Below are 17,275 nucleotides of genomic sequence, written 5' to 3' on the forward strand. Positions count from 1 at the left end.
CCTGACCTCATGATCCGCCCGTCTTGGCCTCCCAAAGTGCTGGGATTACAGGCTTGAGCCACCGCGCCCGGCCTGATTTAACCTTTAAAAAGCAGATGGTTCTAATGTCAATTACACCAGGCTGCTCAAAGTGTGGCCCACGAATCATAAGCATCACCTGGGAATGTGAGAAATGCAAATTAATGATCTTGAATCCAGATTCACCACATAAAAATCACTAGGGGGGCAGCCAGGCACAGCTGCTCACACCTGTAATCCCAGCATTTTGGGAGGCCCAGGCAGGTGGATCATGAGGTCAGGAGTTCAAGACCAGCCTGGCCAATATGGTGAAACCCCATCTCTGCTAAAAATACAAAAATTAGTCGGGTGTGGTGGCGGGCGCCTATAATCCCAGCTACTCGGGAAGCTGAGGCAGAAGAATCGTTTGAACCTGGGAGGTGGAGGTTGCAGTGAGCTGAGATGGAGCCATTGCACTCCAGCCTGGGTGACAGGGCAAGACTCCATCAAAGAAAGAAAGAGAGAGAGAAAGAAAAAGAGAGAGAGAGAAAGAGAAAGAGAGAGAAAGAAAAGAAAGAAAGAAAAGAAAGAAAGAAAGAAAGAAAGAAAGAAAGAAAGAAAGAAAGAAAGAAAGAAAGAAAGAGAGAGAGAGAGAAAGAGAAAAAGGAAAGCGCCCACATCTCCTTTGTGATGACAGATTATGGAGGAATTGAGGGACATCCTCTGGGAATTAGGGGTGGTGCTTGCTATCTATGCTGAGCATCACTGAGGCCCTGACAGTGAGCTTTTCACTGCCGGCATGAGAAATGCCATCTTACAGTAGGCACACAACCAATGGTGTGGCACGCTAGCGTCTATCTTGAGTCCCTTCGTAGGACAGCCAGTGTCTCAGGCGGCCCAAAGGGCCACCACTTAGGAGAACAGAAACTGCATAGGTGAGGGGTGCATGCTGCTGGGATGAAAACAAGGGAGCCAAAGGAAAAACAGCCAGGGGGCTGTCACGGGGACCCCCAGCAAATGTGATGTGACCAGGTAGTGGTAGGGATGCCTACTGTGAAAATAAACAGCCTAATGCTGTTCTGGTCAGATTGTGGCAGAAGCTCAAGCCAAAACAGCTCTTCACGAAGAAGCCTCAGGCTCAGCCTACTGCCCCTGCCACAGAGGGATACAGGCACCAACCCCTTTAGATCAGGATAAAGGCTAAGGCCCCACTGCTAAGAGCAATGGCAGCTGGGTGTCTGGAGACTGGCGGCCACATGAAGAGCTAGCTAACTATATATTGGTCACCTAAGAATGCACAGGCTGGCCGGGCGCGGTGGCTCACGCCTGTAATCCCAGCACTTTGGTAGGCTGAGGTGGGCGGATCACCTGAGGTCAGGAGTTTGAGGTCAGCCTGGCCAACATGGTGAAACCTCATCTCTACTAAAAATACAAAAATTAGCTGGGCGTGGTGGTGGGTACCTGTAATCCCAGCTACTCAGGAGGCTGAGGCAGGAGAATCACTTGAACCCGGCAGTCGGAGGTTGCAGTGAGCCAAGATCATGCCACTGCACTCCAGCTGGGCCACAGAGTGAGACTCCGTCTCAAAAAAAAAAAAAAGGGGCAAAAAAACAAGAATGCATCCAGGTGCGGTGGCACACGCCTGTAATCCCAGCACTTTGGGAGGCTGAGGCCGGCGGATCACAAGGTGAGGAGTTCGAGACCAGCCTGACCAACATGGTGAAACCCCGTCTCTACTAAAAACACCAAAAATTAGCTGGGTGCCTGTAATCCCAGTGACTCTGGAGGCTGAGGCAGGAGAATCACTTGAACCCCGGAGGAGGAGGTTGCAGTGAGCCGAGATCATGCCACTGCTCTCCAGCCTGGGTGACAGAGTGAGACTCCATCTCAAAAACAAAACAAAAAAAACAAGAATGCACAGGCTGTCCCCAGCGGATCCTGGAGCTGAATGCACTCTCGTATGTGGTGACATCTGTGGTTCCAGTGGCCTATAACAATAGATGGTTGGGGGGGTGGTGGGTTGTGAAAGTCAGACAGGTTGAGCTAGTATTACAAGTTAGGAGACTGCCGCCCAAACCCTATTTAGTATACAGAGCTCCTGTTCCAGAGTACATCTTGGGAATGGCTGTCTCATCAGGCTTGACTCTCTGAATTCTGACTGAGTTAGGATGGTGAAGCGTGTGATCAAGGGGAATGCGAAATGGACACCAGCACAGCTGCCAGCCCCTCTGTGAATAGCAGCATTGAAACGACAACACCTGCCAGGAGGTCGTGATGAGATCGTAGGGACTGAAAAGGAAAGAAGTCTGGGTAGACATTATAAGACCAGTGAACAGCCCATACAATAGCCCTGCATGGCCTATGTGGATGCCTGATGGGACACGGAGAATGACAGATTACTGGGAGTTCAATAAAGTGGCCCCCTAATGTATGCAGCCGTTCTCATATTGCCTCCTTTCTGATGAGGATAGGAGAGGGACTGGACGCACCTCATTTTGTCATTGCATTCACCTGGTATATTAGTCCGTTTTCACGCTGCTACAAAGGACTGCCCAAAACTGGGTGATTTATAAAGGAAAGAGGCTTAATTGACTTACAGTTCAGCAAGTTCAGCATAGCTGGGGAGGCCTCAGGAAGGTTACGATCACAGCAGAAGACAAAGGGGAAGAAAAGCACCTTCTTCACGAGGCTGAGCGAAGGAGGAAGAGCCCCTTATAAAACCATCAGATATCGCGAGATCTCACTCACTACCAGGAGAACAGCATGGCGGAAGCTGCCCGGATGATTCAATTACCTCCACCTGGTCTCTCTGACACGTGGGGATTGCAGAGATTACAACTCAAGATGAGATTTGGGTGGGGACACAAAGCCAAACACTAGCTGGGTGTGGTGGTGGATGCCTGTAATTCCAGCTACTCGGGAGGCTGAGGCAGGAGAATGGTGTGAACCTGGGAGGTGGAGATTGCAGTGAGCAGAGACTGCGCCATAGCACTCCAGCCTGGGCAACAGAACAAGACTCCGTCTCAAAAAACAAAAAACAAACAAAAAGCCGAACCTTATCACCTGGGAAGGAGAACAGTTATACCTTTACTCTCTTGCCTTGGGAATATTTCCATAGCCTCACTATCTGTCAACGCCTAGTGGCCACAGACCTCAGTAGATGGACTACCCTGGAGAGGGTACATGTTTTCCATTACATTGATGATATCGTGCTAACTTCTGAGTCTTTTTCCAGCTAACTTCTGAGTCTCTATAGCCCTCACCTTCCTGTCTCACTTGGTTAACCGGATGGGCCCTCAATGCAGACAAAGGCGGGGTCCAGGCTTATCAGTCAAATACTTGATGTCATCTGATTGGCTAAGACTAATGGTGTTCAATTTCCCATTCTAGATACGGTGCAGGCCTACCCACATCCTACACCACCAAAGTGGCTGCAAACCTTAGTTCTTCTTCTAAGGCCGTGGTGTCCTTTTATTTCCCATTTGGCTCAACTCCTTAGGCCACTGTACCACTTAGTCAAGAAGGTGGCCGTGGCCGGGCGCGGTGGCTCAAGCCTGTAATCCCAGCACTTTGGGAGGCCGAGACGGGCGGATCACTAGGTCAGGAGATTGAGACCATCCTGGCTAACACGGCGAAATCCCGTCTCTACTAAAAACACAAAAAATTAGCCGGGCGAGGTGGCGGCGCCTGTGGTCCCAGCTACTCGGGAGGCTGAGGCAGGAGAATGGCAGGAACCCGGGAGGCGGAGCTTGCAGTGAGCTGAGATCTGGCCACTGCACTCCAGCCTGGGTGACAGAGCGAGACTCCGTCTCAAAAAAAAAAAAAAAAAAAAAGAAGGTGGCCAACTGGGACCGGTGGCAAAGGCAAGGACACAAACTTGTGCCTTTAGGATTCTGGTTCCAGCTATGGAAGGGGACTGAAGTTAGATTATAGTGTCATGGAGCTACAATTCCACGCTATGTGTTATGCCTTATAGCAAGTGGAAGATGTTCCAAAGGGGATCCCATGCTAGTATATACCCAGTACCCCATAGTAGGTTAGCTGGGATTACAGGTGCCTGCCACCATGCGCAGCTAATTTTTGTATTTTTAGTAGAGACAGGGTTTTGCCATGTTGGCCAGGCTGGTCTCGAACTCCTGACCTCAGGTGATCCACCTACCTCAGCCTTCCAAAGTGCTGGGATTATAGATGTGAGCCACCGTGCCCAGCCAGACTATGCATTCTTAGGTGACCAATATATAGTTAGCTAGCTCTATGTGTGGCCGGCAGTCTCCAGACACCCAGCCACCATTGCTCTTATCGGGATCCTGGGGCCTTAGCCTTTATCCTAGTCTAAAGTAGGACACCTTTAGACTAGGATAAAGGCTTTTATCCTAGTCTCAGCTTCCCGAGTAGCACTTTGGGAGGCCAAGGCAGGTGGATCACTTGAGGTCAGGAGTTCAAGACAAGCCTGGCCAACATGGTGAAACCCCATCTCTACTAATAATACAAAAATTAGCCAGGTGTGGTGGCATGTGCCTATAATCCCAGCTACTCAGGAGGCTGAGGCACGAATTTTGGTTTCCCAGAAACCAAAATCTGGGAATGCCCAGAAACAAACTGTAGCTAAATGGCATGGGTGCCTGCAACAGAAGTACACAAACTAGCACAGGGCTCTGTTTCCTGCTTGGCCCTGTCACCTACGTGACAGCTGAAGGACAGTCTTTGACAGAGGCACTGAGCTTCCACAGATTCCCTGCTTTATATAAGAGGCACAAGGCCCAATTCCTGACCAGGCCTGGTACACAGATGGCTTGTCACGAGGCAATCCTTGCACCTGTATCCCCTGTCCACTGAGAGTGTCTGGCTCGACACAGGCAAAGGACATAGTAACCAATGGGCTGAGCTGCAAGCTGCCTGGATGGTTGCTTCTAGGAGCCGGACCCAATAGTCCTGTGCACTGACATCTGGGCACCGTCTTTAAGGGGCCTACCATGCACCTACCATAAGGAGAAACACAGGACTGGACGGTAGCAGGCAGTCCCCTTTGGGGGGCTGATATGGAAGAACATTCTTCACCGCACCTGGGGGATGCATGTAACAGTCTAGCAGCTGGATGCCCACACTGCATAATATCCCTATTGTCTTACTCCAGCCTCACATGACACTTTGTAGAGATGGGGCCAACCTATTTGGTACTGCAAACCAAGCACCAGGCCACTGCCGGGGGTGGTGCTCTCTGAGAAGGACACGACTTCCTGTTTCTTGTAAAATGACCATGAGGCTGGGTGCAGTGGTAGATACCTGTAATCCCAGCACTTTGGAAGGCCAAGGCGGGTGGATCACCTGAGGTCAGCAGTTCGAGAGCAGCCTGGCCAATATGGCAAAACGCTGCCTCTACTAAAAATACAAAAAATTAGCCGGGCATGATGGCAGGCGCCTATAATCCCAGCTACTCGGGAGGCTGAGGCAGGAGAATTGCTTGAACCCGAGAGGCGGAGGTTGCAGTGAGCCGAGAGCCAGCTACTGCACTCCAGCCTGGGCAACAAGAGTGAAACTCTGTCTCAAAAAGAAAAAAATGACCATGACTTGCTCCTTCTTGTACTCACTAAACATCTCACTTTTCACCCATAGATGGTATGCAGCAAACCTCTTACCAGCTGGGCACAGATGGTGGTCTCTCTCCAGAACAAAACAGACTGTTGGATCTGCAGAGAGCTGCCCCTCTCCTCCACTGCGGGCCTGCCATGGTGCATCCCAGCAGCGAACCTGAGTACCTGAAGCCACTTTTATATTCATTATTCTTTTCTGTTGTAGTTTGTATTGCTGCTGTGGTTCAGGCTGCAATGCTCCTCTGCATACCTGGCCCCAGGGAAATGGTGGAAGAATGGCACAAGAATGTGAGGGCCATTCAAAGGTATGTTAGAGTGGCCGGGTCGCAGTGGCTCACGCCTGTAAACCCAGCACTTTGGGAGGCCAAGGCAGGCGGATCACTTGAGGTCAGGAGTTCAAGACCAGCCTGGCCAACATGGTGAAACCCCATCTCTACTAAAAATACAAAAATTAGCCGGGTGTGGTGGCGAGGGCCTGTCATCCTAGCTACTTGGGAGGCTGAGGCACAAGAATCACTTGAACTCAGGAGGCAGAGGTTGCAGTGAGCCGAGATCACACCACTGCACTCTAGCCTTGGCGACAGAGACTCCATCTCAAAAAAAACAAAAAACAAAAAACAAAAACAAAAACAAACACAAAAGGTGGGTATGCTGGAGTGGAGGGTATCTGGTAGACACGCCTGGCAGCAATAACTGAAGCACACCCTGAGGTTGAGGGCTGCTGCATGGAGGTTGCTGGGGGAGGGTGCTAAGTGAAAGTGTTATGTAAACTGCATGCATTTTGCAGGTGGTTGTGGTTCTCCTATCCAGCTCACCACCACCGGATCACCCTGTAAGTTCCCTCAAATAAACCCTATGTCTCGTTTGCTAGCCCTGGGTCTCTTCGTCAGCCTCTTGAACCTGGTGCCATCCCTGTTGAAGTGTCCCGCATGTCAGGGAGGCAAATTAGAAAGCAGAATTAGGCCAGGTGCAGTGACTCACACACTTTGGGAGGCTGAGGCGGGCTGATCCCTTGAGGCCAGGAGTTCGAGACCAGCCTGGCCAACATGGCAAAACCCCACCTCTACTAGAAATACAAAAATTAGCTGGACGCAGTGGTGTGCACCTGTAATCCCAGCTACTTGGGAGGCTGAGACGTAAGAATTGCTTGAGCCTGGGAGGTGGAGGTTGCAGTGAGCTGAGATCGCGCCACTGCACTCCAGCTTGGGCAATAGAGCAAGGCTGTCTCAAAAAAAAAAAAAAAGAAAAAAAAAGAAAGAGAATTGTGTTCGCAGCCGCCGTCGCTCTCTAATGCCAGCGCTGCCTCTCGCTCGCCAAGCTCCAGCCGAAGGAGAAGGGGGGTAAGTAAGGAGGTCTCTGTACCATGGCTGGTACAAAGCAGACTGCCTGCAAATCGACCGGTGGTAAAGCACCCAGGAAGCAACTGGCTACAAAAGCCGCTCGCAAGAGTGCGCCCTCTACTGGGGGGGTGAAGAAACCTCATCGTTACAGGCCTGGTACTGTGGCGCTCCGTGAAATTAGATGTTATCAGAAGTCCACTGAACTTCTGATTCGCAAACTTCCTTTCCAGCGTCTGCTGCGAGAAATTGCTCAGGACTTTAAAACAGATCTGCGCTTCCAGAGCGCAGCTATCGGTGCTTTGCAGGAGGCAAGTGAGGCCTATCTGATTGGCCTCTTTGAAGACACCAACCTGTGTGCTATCCATGCCAAACGTGTAACAATTATGCCAAAAGACATCCAGCTAGCACGCCGCATACGTGGAGAACATGCTTAAGAATCCACTATGATAGGAAACATTTCATTCTCCAAAAAAAAAAAAAAAAAAAAAAAAAATTATCTTCTTCCTGTTATTGGTAGTTCTGAACGTTAGATATTTTTTTTCCATGGGGTCAAAAGGTACTTAAGTATATGATTGCGAGTGGAAAAATAGGGGACAGAAATCAGGTATTGGCAGTTTTTCCATTTTCATTTGTGTGTGAATTTTTAATATAAATGCAGAGGCGTAAAGCATTAATGCAAGTTAAAATGTTTCAGTGAACAAGTTTCAGCGGTTCAACTTTATAATAATTATAAATAAACCTGTTAAATTTTTCTGGACAATGCCAGCATTTGGATTTTTTTAAAACAAGTAAATTTCTTATTGACGGCAACTAAATGGTGTTTGTAGCATTTTTATCATACAGTAGATTCCATCCATCACTATACTTTTCTAACTGAGTTGTCCTACATGCAAGTACATGTTTTTAATGTTGTCTGAATTCTGTGCTGTTCCTGTAAGCTTGCTATTAAAATACATTAAACTATAAAAAAAAAAAAAAAGAAGAAAGAAAGACAGAGAGAAAGAAAGAAACAGATACCAAGAAGGAAATAAAATACTTTTTTTTTTTCTTTCTTTTTTTGAGATTGTAAGCCCCTACTTTTCAATCCCCCTCTCCCAAGTTCCACCTCCAAAACTGGACCAGGATGGTGGGGAGGTGGGTGGGAGGGGCCTTGAGGCAGAAAGGAGGATGAGTGCCTGGGTTCCCAAAAGGGAGGAGGTTGAAGACTCGGACTATTTGATGAGAAGGAGGAGCCCACCACCTTCTCTCTCCCATCCCCACATGACCCGATTCAATAGCATGAGTCTTCAAGCAGATAAAGCATTTGGACTGGGGGATGGAGGGGCTGGGCTAATAGAGCACAGGAGCCAATGGGTGATGACACGGAGCGGCACGCGCCCTCCAGCCCTCCTGTCTTCAAGCTTGAAGAGCCAGACTTCAGAGGTCTGGAAACTCCGGGTGCCTCTGCTCTTTCCTTTCTGCAGACCCACCTCTTGAGTCCTGCCTGCCAATGGTGGGGGTGTCTTCTTTTCCTTTATCACTGAAACTTACCCGTGGGCTCTAAGCAATCTAAAAGGCTGAGATCTCTGAGCATTTAAGGGAAACCCATTTCCTGGATCTTTGGGAATCCCAGTCACCTCTGCCCCCATCTCCAGCAGGTAACTGACAGGCCCCAGTCTCTTTGTGGGGAGTACTTCAGCACCCTCATGGCACTACCCTCCCACAAGTTCTCAGAGACCCACTCAGTGATCATCCACTGGGCAAGTTCAGTTGATTTGATCCTGGGATAAAAACCAGTGGTTTCCGGTACTGAGCAGCAATGGGACCCTTGGTGGGCTCAGCAAAACAGCTTGTTAGTAACTGGTTGTGGCACTGATTTACAGATGTACTCAGTCCACAACACAATGTTAAAACCTCGAGTGCAACTTTTTAGAAATAACTTTAGGCCTATAATAGGATTATCATGTATCAGTAGCAAGTGCATTAATATCTTTCCCATCTTTGTTGAAGTCACCATTTCCCAGGTTTCCCTTGGCTAAAGGCCAGCCCCTGGATAAGGCAAGCCTAGTGATCTAGCATCTGAGTTTGCCAGAGCAAGGGGAGGGCAGGAACTCAGGGCTGGACATTTGGCTTTAGAAAGACTGTGATATGGTTTGGCTGTGTCCCCATTTAAATCTCAACTTCAGTTGTATCTCCCAGAATTCCCATGTGTTGTGGGAGGAACCCAGGGGGAAGTAATTGAATCATGGGGGCTGGTGTTTTCCATGCTATTCTCATGATAGTGAATAAGTCTCATGAGATCTGATGGGTTTATCAGGGGTTTCCACTTTTGCTTCATTTTCTCTCTTGCCGCCACCATGTAAGAAGTGCCTTTCGCCTCCTGCCATGATTCTGAGACCTCTCCAGCCATGTGAAACTGTAAATCCAATTAAACCTTTTTGTTCCCAGTTTCAGGTATGTCTTTATCAGCAGCATGAAAACAAACTATACCAGTATAGTAAACTGGTACCAGTAGAGTCGGGCATTGCTGAAAAGATTCCCGAAAATGTGGAAGCAACTTTGGAACTGGGTAACAGGCAGACATTGGAACAGTTTGGAGGATTCAGAAGAAGACAGGAAAATGTGGGAAGGTTTGGAACCTCCTAAAGACCTATTGAATGGTTTTGACAAAAATGCTGATATGAACAATAAGGTCCAGGATGAGGTGGTCTCAGATGGAGATGAGGGACTTGTTGGGTACTGGAGCAAAGAGGACTCTTTGTTATGTTTTAGCAAAGAGACTAGTGGCATCTTGCCCCTGCCCTAGAGATTTGTGGAACTTTGAACTTGAGAGAGATGATTTAGGGTATCTGGCAGAAGAAATTTCTAAGCAGCAAAGTATTCAGAAGGTGACTTGGGTGCTGTTAAAAGCATTCAGTTTTAAAAGGGAAATGGCATAAAAGTTCAGAAAATTTGCAGCCTGATGATGCAGTAGAAAAGAAAAACCCATTTATGAGGAGAAATTCAAGCCAGCTGCAGAAATTTGCATGAGTAGCAAGGAGCCTAATGTTAATCCCTAAGACCCTGGGGAAAATGTCTCCAGGCCACATCAGAGACATTCATGGCAGCCCCTCCCATCACAGGCCCAGAGGCCCAGGAGGAAAAAGTGGTTTTGTGGTCCAGGCCCAGGGTCCCTGTGCTGTGTGCAGCCTAGGGACTTGGTGCCCTGTGTCCCAGCCACTCCAGCCATGGCTGAAAGGGGCCAATGTACAGCTCAGGCTGTGGCTTCAGATAGTAGAAGCCTCAAGCCTTGGCAACTTCCACGTGTTGTTGAGCCTGTGGGTGCACAGAAGTCAAGACGTGAGGTTTGGGAACCTCTGCCTAGATTTCAGAAGATGTATGCAAATGCCTGGATGCCCAGGAACAAGTTTTCTGCAGGGGCAGAGTCCTCATGGAGAACCTCTGCTAGGAAGGGAAATGCAGTAGGGAAATGTGGAGTCAGAGTTCCTACTGGGGCACTGCCTAGTGGAGCTGTGAGAAGAGGTCTGCTGTCCTTCAGACTCCAGAATGGTAGATCCACTGAACGCTTGCACCATGAGCCTGGAAAAGCCACACTCAACACCAGCCCGTGAAAGCAGCTGGAAGGGGGGCTGTACCCTGCAAAGCCACCGAGGTGGAGCTAAGACCATGAGAACCCACCTTTTGCATCAGCATGACCGGGATGTGAGATCTGGAGTCAGAGGAGATCAGGGAGTTTTAAAATTTGACTCCCCTTCTAGATTTTGGACTTGCATCGGCCCTGTAACCCCTTTGCTTTGGCCAATTTCTCCCATTTGGAATGGCTGTATTTACCCAATACCAGTAACCCCATTGTATCTAGGAAGTAACTAGCTTGTTTTTGATTTTACAGGCTCATAGGTGGAAGGGACTTGCCTTGTCTCAGATGAGACTTTGGACTTTTGGGTTAATGCTGAAGGCATGATTGCTTGTGAAATGTGAGGACATGAGATTTGAAGGGGCCAGGGGCAGAATGATATGGTTTGGCTGGGTCCCCATTTAAACATCAACTTCAATTATATCTCCCAGAATTCCCATGTGTTATGGGAGGGACCCAGGGGGAGGTAATCGAATCATGGGGGCTGGTCTTTTCCATGCTAATCTCATGATAGTGAATAAGTCTCACGAGATCTGATGGGTTTATCAGGCGTTTCCGCTTTTGCTTCTTCCTCATTTTTTCTCTTGCTGCCGTCATGTAAGAAGTGTCTTTCGCCTTCCACCATGACTGAGGCCTCCCCAACCATGTGGAACTGTAAGTCCAATTAAACCATTTTGTTTCCAGTTTCAGGTATGTCTTTATTAGCAGTGTGAAAATGAATACAGACTGGAAGCCTTGTGACAGGAAAACTGAACATCTGAGACATCTATAGAAAAAAAAGATCTGCTTACATCCTGGAGTTAATGTAGACTGATTTATTGACCAACAGCATTACTCCTCCAGCTCCATTCCAGGAGACAGGCACCCCAGAAGTAGCAGGACTGGTAGACATCACTAGTATTGTATATAAGTTGTACATGTATGTGTGTTGAGGAAGATGATGGGGAAAACAATGATGGTGGTCACCAGATAAGATGGGACCAAGGAGGGGATTGCAAGGCCAGGCCCTATGAACCCCCTCCAAAGAACGCCCTCCTCTTGGAAATAAAAGTGGTTCTGGAACCAGGGACATCAACAGTTGCAAGCTGATATTAAGAGTTGCCCATTGGATCTGTTCTAAGGGATATGTGATGTGAAGCCAAATGAATGAAGTTAAGAAGTCACATGAGAGGTTGATGGGTACTTTGTTTCATCACCTTGTAGAATTTCTTCCTTTTGAACCTCTTTACTGGGTGTTAGCTGGTGACTTAGGGATAGGGATGTGGAGGCTGTAATAGGCCTGTCTCTGCTCTTGGGCCTGAAGGGAATCCTATGTATGAGGCAGTATACAAAGTATGCAGGGATGGGGAAGATGACAATGGCAAAAAGGGTGATCATCAAGAGCAGTGCCCATGGTGGGTATAGTCGAAGCACCTCTTTTGACTGTGGAGAGATGGGAAAAAGGTTCAGAATATCAAAATCCCCAAGAGAAGAGGAAGAGTTGTGGAGGGGAAGGGTGGGTGGGGAACTAAAGCAGAAGACCCATGAGTCTTCCGGCATAAAAGAATGAGATGACTGGGTTCTTTCACCCAGAGTGAATTGAAAGGTCTGGCCCCCACTCCCAAAGGGGTTCTGGGTCCTGGGGGAGGCTCACAGTGCTTGAGTCCCAGGACATGTAGGTGATCGGCTTCATACAAAGACGAACCATCACGGTCACAAACAGGATAAGCAGCACAACTGGACACACACAAGGCCACAGCCAACCATAGATGGGAGAGATGGGGTGGCCCAACAGGATCGTCAGGTCTGCAAGGAACCTGGGGAAGGGCCACCAGAGTGTGGGATGCCCAGTTAGGCCTCACCACCTTGGCGGCAGGGCCAGCCCAACCTTGGCATCTTTCAAACATTCTATTGTATCTCTAATCTCCTGTTTCATCTCAAGTCTTGTCCTCTCTCATCTTCTCCCTAGTCAGTCTGTCGTCTATCCCAACCCAAGAAAATTTTCCAAACACCCCTCTCCTGCTCAAGAACTTTCCATGGGTATCCAATGGCCTCAGAAGAAAGGTCAAGTCTCTTTCATTCATCCCATAAATATCAGAACGTCTATGATGTGCCAGGAACTCTTCTAAGTGCTGGATATCTAGCAGTGAACACAGATAAAAGAAAGTGGCATTTGGCCCCTGGGGAACGTATCTAGTTTATTTCAGCCACCTATCGAGTCTCCTTTAGTACATATTCTCAATTTCAATAAATATACAAGTGGGGTCTTTTGGTCTAGGGTGCCCATCACCCTATCTCCACCTATTCATCTGTCCAGGCTCTGCTCAAGCATCCTCTTCTCTAGGCCACCTTCCCTAACTCTCCAGTCTTCCTTAACTAATCATCTGTGTCCCCAGAGCTTCCCTGGCTACCTCTACTATAGACTTACATTCCACAGTTATGTCTTCCAGGTCTCGCTCCCAGATTATCTTGTTCTCTTTCCCAGGTAGCTCTACCTTCCAGAATCAGACCACTTCTCTTAATCCACAATTCTTCTACTTTTCACCAAGCCATTCTTAGCTCTCATTTGAAATATTACATAGCCTTCATGAGGCAGGGGTGGCTCATGCTTGTAATCCCAGCACTTTGGGAGGCTGAGGCAGGTGATCACGAGGTCAAGAGTTCGAGACCAGCCTGGCCAACATGGTGTAACCCCATCTCTACTCAGAATACAAAAAGTAGCTGGGCGTGGTGGCGCATGCCTGTAATCCCAGCTACTCAGAAGGCTGAGGGAGAAGAATTGCTTGAACCCGGGAGGCAGAGTTTGCAGTGAGCTGAGATCACACCACTGCACTCTAGCCTGGGCAACAGAGCAAGACTCCATCTCAAAAAGAAAAAAACAAACAAAAACAAAAGAAATATTACATAGCTTCCAACTCTTATCCTGGCTTCACTCTGGACCCTTCCTGATCTATTCTCCACACAGCAGCCACAGATACCTTTTTAAAAAACATATCTAATAACGGCAACTCCCACCTGAAAATGTCATTCTCCTACTCAAAACCTTCCAATGCTTCGTCTCTCATTCTGCATACAAAGCTGACTCCTATAGTGGCTTACAAAACCCTACATGATTTGGCCCCCATCATTTCTCTAGTGCCATCTCCTAATATCTTCTATTCCAGCCTCTCTGACTTCCTTTTTTCTCAAAAACTCCAGGCATTATGTTTCCTCTGGCATTGGTAATTTCTGTTTCCCTGCAGGGAGCACTTTCCTCAGAGTCTTGTCATGACTCCCTCCCTCCTATTATCAGGAGTCTGCTCACATGTCACCTTATCAGAAAGGCCCTCCCTGAAGTCTGACCTGGATGGGTGCCCACACACACTCCCACTATGGGCCATCTGACCTCACCCTTTGATTCTTCCTATCACTTATATTCATTCTCAATGTTTTTATTCTTTATTTGCTAATTGGTTATTGTCTCTCTAGACCACTAAAATGTAAGCTTTCTGAGAATAGGAATACTTCTTTTATTCAATGCTCCTATCCTTGATGACTAAAACAGTGCCTGGCACATATGCAGCACCCAAAATATATGTGAAAATGGATGAATGAATAAAAAGGTTTCCCAGAAGGCTCTGAAATTAAGAGTCCCTATGTCACACTAGTTGGGCAACAGTGGAGGCAACAAGAAAGGGGTCAACCTTCCCGATAGTCCCATGCTTTGTGAGAACCTGGGCTTAGGACTTCACCTCCTGGCCCCATAGGCCCAGGATACAGCCATGGTTTCAAATATGGCAATGACGATGATGGGGAAGACTATCCAGTGGTTACTCAGCAGTTTGATGAAGTGGCTGCCTGAAGGTTGAGTGAAGAAGAGGCCGCACGCGAACATGAGCAGAAAGAGTCCCACTGGAGAAAACATGAGATCTGGATCAAGGTTAGAAGTCAGGGCTGGGTGACAAGGGCTAAGTAGAGGTCACAGACCAGGACTGGTGGCAGACCCAGTGGTGGCCGGGCGTGGTGGCTTACATCTGTAATCCAAGCATTTTTGGGAAGCTGAAGTGGGCAGATTGCTTAAGCCCAGAAGTCTGAGACCAGCCTGGGCAACATGGCGAAAGCCCGTCTCTACCAAAACTACAAAACTGAGCCGGGCGTGGTGGCGCATGCCTATGGTCCCAACTACTGGGAAGGCTGAGGTGGGAGGATGACTTGAACCCAGGAGGCAGAAGTTGCAGTAAGCCAAGATCACACCACTGCACACCAGCCTGGACTACAGGGACCCTGTCCCCAAAAAAAAATCCCAGTGGTGTCAGGGGTCAGGGTCATTGTTAGGAGTAGGGCCTAGGTCAGAGTACCTATGAGCAGCTTTGTATGTTTCCTGAAGAAAGAGAAGTTGTCCTGGAGTGGAGTAACGATGCCCTGCATAATCCCTATTGCGCTGCTCAGCCCCATGGTCAGCAACATCAGGAAGAAGATAAAAGACCAGAAGACAGACAGAGGAAGGAAGGACATGGCTTCAACAAAAGACAGGAATACAAACTTTGGGCCCTCGCTAGCCTGCAAAGAGAGAACAAACAGGTGTTGAAGTGTCATTGAACTAAACAATAACAAAAAAATATAGACAAGTATGCACTCTATCTTCCCTGGAAAACTGAAAATCCCTGGATCACTGAGAAAATCAGATCGCCAAGCCAGCCCATAGTGGGAGTGTGTGTGGGCACCAATCCAGATACGACTTCAGGGAGGGCCTTTCCGATAAGGTGACATGTGAGCAGACTCCTGAATAATAGGAGGGAGGGAGTCATTAATTTTTCTGACATGGAAAAATCAATCCAGCTAGCATTATCCTTGGAAGGCCATTCTGCAAACTATAGTACTTCGTATTACTAAGCGCCACAGATTATCCTGGTGCTTCTGGGATTTTTTCTCGTGCTAATAAAAGCTAAAATTTCTGTTGTGCCAAGGGCTTTCAGACTCAGTTTTTTTTACTGACCTTAAGAAACTGAGTCTCTATGTTGCATTCAGTCACCTCGCGGAGAACCATGCTTTTGATGTGCTGGGGAAGGCCATTGAACCAGGTGTTGTAGATGGAGGTTGGGTTGTCAAGCAGGTCGAGAGGGGGCCTGGCGTCAGGAGGCAGTTTCCCTAGGTTTATCAGCTTTAAAAGTATTTCAGCATTCCTGGGGATAGGGGGTTGAATCAAATTGAACCATTTGGCCCAGTAGGAGATGGTCTCCTTTTCCTTTATCTTCAAGATAAAAATGGCTATCACTGGCTTAGCATTAGTGATCTGGGTAAGATAGAGCCTGGGATGAAACCTAGAAGGCACCCGCCTTCAGGATCGTGAATTCGTTTATGTAATCCTGGAGAATTTATGACCGTGGGAGAGCCTAAGAGAAGCATTTTCTACAGTCCTCTTGGGGACTCAGTGGTCTCTGCTCTAGTGATGGGGTTTCTTATTCACTGTCTACCTTCCCTCTTGGCTGAGACTAACGGGTAAAAGCCAACTTTCTAAACCTCCTGTTACAGCATGTCCGGGAGCACAGAGACTATGATGATAATGTTCCCATGGAGTTGTGCTGTGTGAGAGCAGCTGCTGGTTCGACTTTTTGATGTGAGCCCTGCTGACCATTTTGGCCTCATATGTCCCTATGGCTCTCTTCACATTCCATGTTCTGGCCAGATTTAACTACTTACAGTTTCAAGGCCCATCATACCCTCTTACACACAATACCAACTCCACCCCCACCACCATTCTTCACTTGGCTAACTCCTACAAACCCTTAAAACTTCAGCTCATTGCTCTGTAAGAACTGCAATGGACAGCTTGCCAAGATTCACTGATAAAAGCAAAAGGCAAGCAAGTAGAGTTTGATCACATTTTAGAAAATAAAATACTATATGCTATTCCAGTAATAAGCTAGAGATTTGAACCAATTTTCTCATTGGAAATAATTTAAAAGGCTGGAGGAATTTTTTTTTTTTTTTTTTTTTTTTTGAGACCAAGTTTTGCTCTTGTCCAGGCTGGAGTGCAATGGCGCAATCTTGGCTCACCGCAACCTCCGACTCCTGGGTTCAAGCAATTCTTCTGCCTCAGACTCCCGAGTAGCTGAGATTACAGGCATGTACCACCATGCCTGGCTGATTTTTTCGTATTTTTAGTAGAGACATGGTTTCTCTGTGTTGGTCAGGCTGGTCTTGAACTCCCGACCTCAGGTGATCCGCCTGCCTTGGCCTCTCAAACTGCTGGGATTACAGGCGTGAGCCACTGTGCCCAGCCTGGAAGATATTTTTAAATCTTCTAATGAAATAAAAACGTTGACAAGATAATAAGGAATCATCAGGCAAAAATTGAAGTACAGGCAAAGCAGTGGAGAAAGGGGACTTCCAAATATACTTTGTCCCAAAGATGTATGCAAAATGCAACAAACTAGACCTGCAGTTTCCAATTTTAAGACTTTTCAGATACAAAAGGGGGCCATGGAGGCCAGATATAAAGCACCAGAGCCTGCCCAAAATAAGGATCAGAATAGAAGTTCCCCACTTAAATCTGACAACTTCAAAGGGCTACACCTTCACAATAAAAATGAAGCAGAAGCTTTGCCCCTGGCCCTTCTCCACAACTGGGAATGCAAGGAAAGCTGGTTCAGAGATGATCTACAGATTTGATGCAATCCCAGTTAACACCACAGCAGGCTTTTTCTTTTTCTTTTTTGAGATGGAGACTCGCTCTGTCGCCCAGGCTGGAGCGCATTGGTGCAATCTCCACTCAC

At 47.8% G+C, this 17,275-nt stretch overlaps 2 protein-coding genes across 21 annotated transcripts in view; one reads left to right on the forward strand and one right to left on the reverse strand.

The window, feature by feature from the left end:
- The first annotated feature begins 5,697 nt into the window (after nucleotides 1-5,697).
- Nucleotides 5,698-7,688, forward strand: LOC102146894 (histone H3.3A-like). The gene has a single exon (XM_005589874.4). It carries the CDS (start codon nucleotides 6,952-6,954, stop codon nucleotides 7,360-7,362), a length of 411 nt encoding a protein of 136 aa, XP_005589931.3. The 5' UTR covers nucleotides 5,698-6,951; the 3' UTR covers nucleotides 7,363-7,688.
- Nucleotides 7,689-11,213: 3,525 nt separating this feature from the next.
- SLC6A16 (solute carrier family 6 member 16) overlaps nucleotides 11,214-17,275 on the reverse strand; it is a 31,346-nt gene continuing 25,284 nt past the window's right edge. For 9 of the 20 annotated variants that reach the window (XM_074024172.1, XM_074024170.1, XM_074024166.1 and 6 more), the window contains 5 exons: nucleotides 15,496-15,682; nucleotides 14,858-15,059; nucleotides 14,252-14,411; nucleotides 12,175-12,337; nucleotides 11,214-11,963 (listed from right to left, as the gene is read on the reverse strand). In XM_074024172.1, coding sequence (XP_073880273.1) covers nucleotides 11,694-11,963; nucleotides 12,175-12,337; nucleotides 14,252-14,411; nucleotides 14,858-15,059; nucleotides 15,496-15,682 — 982 coding nt within the window. In that variant the 3' untranslated portion in view covers nucleotides 11,214-11,693. Of the gene's footprint in view, nucleotides 12,338-14,233; nucleotides 14,412-14,857; nucleotides 15,060-15,133; nucleotides 15,282-15,495; nucleotides 15,683-17,275 lie in introns of those variants that run through there. The other 11 variants (XM_074024176.1, XM_074024174.1, XM_074024168.1 and 8 more) reach the window with 4 other exon arrangements.

This window comes from Macaca fascicularis, chromosome 19, assembly GCF_037993035.2.
Source record: "Macaca fascicularis isolate 582-1 chromosome 19, T2T-MFA8v1.1".
NCBI lineage: Eukaryota > Metazoa > Chordata > Mammalia > Primates > Cercopithecidae > Macaca > Macaca fascicularis.

Coding starts and splice junctions, on each gene's coding strand:
- LOC102146894 (XM_005589874.4), top strand. CDS start 6,952: ATGGCTGGTACAAAGCAGACTGCCTGCAAATCGACCGGTGGTAAAGCA.